General features: G+C 35.2%; 1 protein-coding gene across 1 annotated transcript in view; it reads left to right on the plus strand.

Annotated features, from left to right (window-relative positions):
• Positions 1 to 906: 906 nt before the first annotated feature.
• CDC45 (cell division cycle 45) overlaps positions 907 to 3,256 on the plus strand; it is a gene marked incomplete at its 5' end in the record, with an annotated part of 10,281 nt that continues 7,931 nt past the window's right edge. The window contains 4 exons of the mRNA XM_008946213.1: positions 907 to 966; positions 1,262 to 1,354; positions 1,803 to 1,940; positions 2,535 to 2,678. Of these exons, the coding sequence (XP_008944461.1) occupies positions 907 to 966; positions 1,262 to 1,354; positions 1,803 to 1,940; positions 2,535 to 2,678 (435 nt within the window). The remainder of the gene's footprint in view (positions 967 to 1,261; positions 1,355 to 1,802; positions 1,941 to 2,534; positions 2,679 to 3,256) is intronic.

Raw genomic sequence — 3,256 nt, forward strand, 5'->3', positions numbered from 1 at the left:
GGCGGCGAGCGTAACGCTGAGGGCGGGTGGAAAAAATACCGCTCCCGGGCGTGTCTGCGGCGTCGGGAACCCGAGCCAGAGGTCTTACTCGCAGCTCCCCTCCTTTCTCGCGAGTGCTTTGGGTGTTCTTGTAGATCTTTTGTCTAGCCAACATACCTTTAGAAGTATTTTTTTTATTTATTTTTTCTCTTTTTAACCTTTTTGATGTTGTTTGCCCTGACATTAAATCTTGTATTCTGTCGTCTTTGAGATTTCTTTTAACTATTTGAATTTTTGTTTAACTTTTTTTCGGGCTGGATGTGTACACCGAAGTGGTGAAGCTTTTCTTGGACAGTCTTTTAGTATTTCTGCTTCTGAAACTGTTACCGATGCTGCAAATGAAAGCATTTCCCTCAGCTTCTACGGTTGTAAGCAAAATCTCAAAACCCAAAACAAAACAACCCACGAAACAAAAACAGATAACTTGCTTTGCCTTTTGTTTTTTTTTCCAAGACTTTCCCTGCTTCTATTATTGCTACAGATTTTCTTTAGACAAAACTATACCAGGTCCCATGCTGAAAACTTAGACCTTTCTAGGCATGATGAACATGGTTAGTTGTAGGGTGGACTAGCTTTGAACCTTCATAATTATCTGCTCTTCATAGCAGTCTGAATAATTGTTTCCATGAAGCAGCTGATGTATTTTGGTTATGTGGGTTTCTTTATTGTTCAAATACATAGGAATCCAAATTGGTTGATTCCAGTTACAGTGTACATTCAGAAGCAATCCTAGATTATCATTATAATGTTGTCTATTTAAATTCCTCACTTTCTGGTCTCGTAGTGATCTACACGTTTCATGTACTAGCATGTTAGGTTTGGTGTCTATGTTAACCTATTAATACTGTTATTTTGTTATTTTTGCAGCGTGTTCTTCTTCTTGTTGCTTCAGATGTTGATGCATTATGTGCATGTAAAATACTCCAGGTAAGTCCTTGTTCATTATCCCTGTAGGCTAACAGTAAAAGAAAAAATGCCTCAGGATCCTTTTAATAGATTTGAACTGTGGAAAGGCTGAAGGCTTAATCTGCTTTTGTAATTTATTTTTTCTGAGTTCTGACACTGAACAGTGGTAAGTTACAGTCCCAAAGTTCATGTAGATTTGTCATTTGGGATGTCTTCAAAACCAAGATTTGTATGAAATGTAATTATAGAATGGCATAGCATTGTAGAGGAAGTTGTTTCTCCTCACCTTTGCTAACAGCTGTTTGCTTCGTTTCAGGCTTTGTTTCAATGTGATCATGTGCAATACACACTCGTCCCAGTGTCTGGATGGCAAGAACTTGAAACTGCCTTTCTTGAGCATAAAGATCAGGTGAAAAAACACTGAAAAACTTTTAAGTTGCAACTCATCAAATATAGACATGTATTTCTTCCCTCTCTCAAACTTAAAATGTCAACTCTTAAACTAATTATCAGCATTGGTTACCTCAAAACAGTGGTCAGATTTTAACATAGCAGTACCAATACTGCCAAGTTTTTTACATCAGCTCAAAATAACATGCTGTAATTTTGGTAGAGTCAAATTAAGTTTGCACACATTTTGAGGTACAAAAACTGGTGGTATTGGACATCCAGCATCCCCGAATTTGGTGTTTTGCCTTACACGTTTTTTTTTTCCCATCTCAGAGACATCAAGTATCAAAAAGTAATTACAAGTTTTGTCAATGAGTGCCTTGAAGGTTTTGTAAAGGTGTTTACTTACAGTCTTACATGTTTCCCGCTAATTTAAGTAAAAGGATTCTTTGTTTGTTTGTTTACAGTTCAAATATTTTGTCCTTATTAATTGTGGTGCCAATGTTGACCTTCTGGAGATCTTGCAGCCTGAAGAAGACGCTGTTTTTTTCATATGTGACAGCCACAGACCTATCAATGTAGTGAATGTTTACAATGACACACAGGTAAATGCTATTTTTTCATAATAAGGACCCTCCCAGTATGGTGACGGGTGGTGTAGTGCTCTCCTGTGCTTGGCAGAACTGCTTTAACTGTTAGCTAGTAGGTCACGAAGCAGTGTTAATGGATGTTTGTGGTAGTAATGTATGTGATCAGGAAAAAAATGTGTTTTCAGTAATAAAATGTATTCTGTTGTCAGTGTGATAGCTGTCAGTAGTAAGCACCTGTTAATGCTGTTGCTATAAATCAAACTGCCAAAAATCAGAGGATAAACTTCCTCCAGAATATAACAGGTATTAATCTCTCAGCATCTAGCAACACCTAGAATTTGAGTATTAAGCACAAATTATTTGACAACATGACTTCAACAAGCACAAAAAAGAATAATTCTTTCAGTAATGCTGTAACAAATACATGGCTTTTCTCCTTGAATTGTATAAATAAGTATAGTCTTTGTATTTTATTTTTTTTCATGCCAGGAATTGATCACACCCAAAACTAATTTTTCATTTCTCTTACTAAGCATTTAATTTGTAATTTGAAATACATTTTAATAATTAAATAAGCTACTTCATTTAAAATACTTTTTTTCTTACTAGATTAAGCTGTTAGTTAAACAAGACGACGATCTCGATGTTCCTGCTTATGATGATATCTTCAGAGATGAAGAGGATGAAGAAGAGAACTCCGAGAATGAAAGTGATGGGTCAGAACCTTCAGAGAAACGCAGACGTTTTGAAGAGGTGTGTTTCAGCTGCTTTGTTCTGAGAGAAGGAAAATAAAGGTTACTACAAGTACTTTACACCCTCATAATTACATTTGAGTTTAGAAATTGTTCCATTAGATCACAAATTCAAGTGTAAGATTTAAAAATAATCTACAACCAGTAGATTTTCACATACACAAAATGGTTATTTATCTGTACTCCACAGAAATATTTTCTTCTGACTAAAAAAAAAAGTTTTGAACTTGATTATGCATAACACTGTCTGTGCAACTGGTGAACTTGAAAAGATCTGCTTATGTGCTCTGGGCTTTTCAGTCTAGCAGTACAATTTGTTTAGATATAACCTTTTTTTTTTAAATAATTATTTGAGAAGATAGAATCTGACATAAATTAGCAATACGTTTTGTCTGTACTTGTAGCAGTAAACTAACAGAAGTGTGTTATAGTAGACACAAAATTAAATTTGCAGTGTGTTATTTGTAAATAACAAGGAAGCAAAGGCACAAGGCTAGCAATGTTAGAGACAAATGTAAAGTCATTCTCAGATTTAATGTTTCATATTATTTTTCTTCTAACATTGTACATTTTCCCTAC

This window comes from Merops nubicus, unplaced genomic scaffold (genome assembly GCF_000691845.1).
Source record: "Merops nubicus isolate BGI_N331 unplaced genomic scaffold, ASM69184v1 scaffold42148, whole genome shotgun sequence".
In the NCBI taxonomy this organism is placed as follows: Eukaryota; Metazoa; Chordata; class Aves; order Coraciiformes; family Meropidae; genus Merops; species Merops nubicus.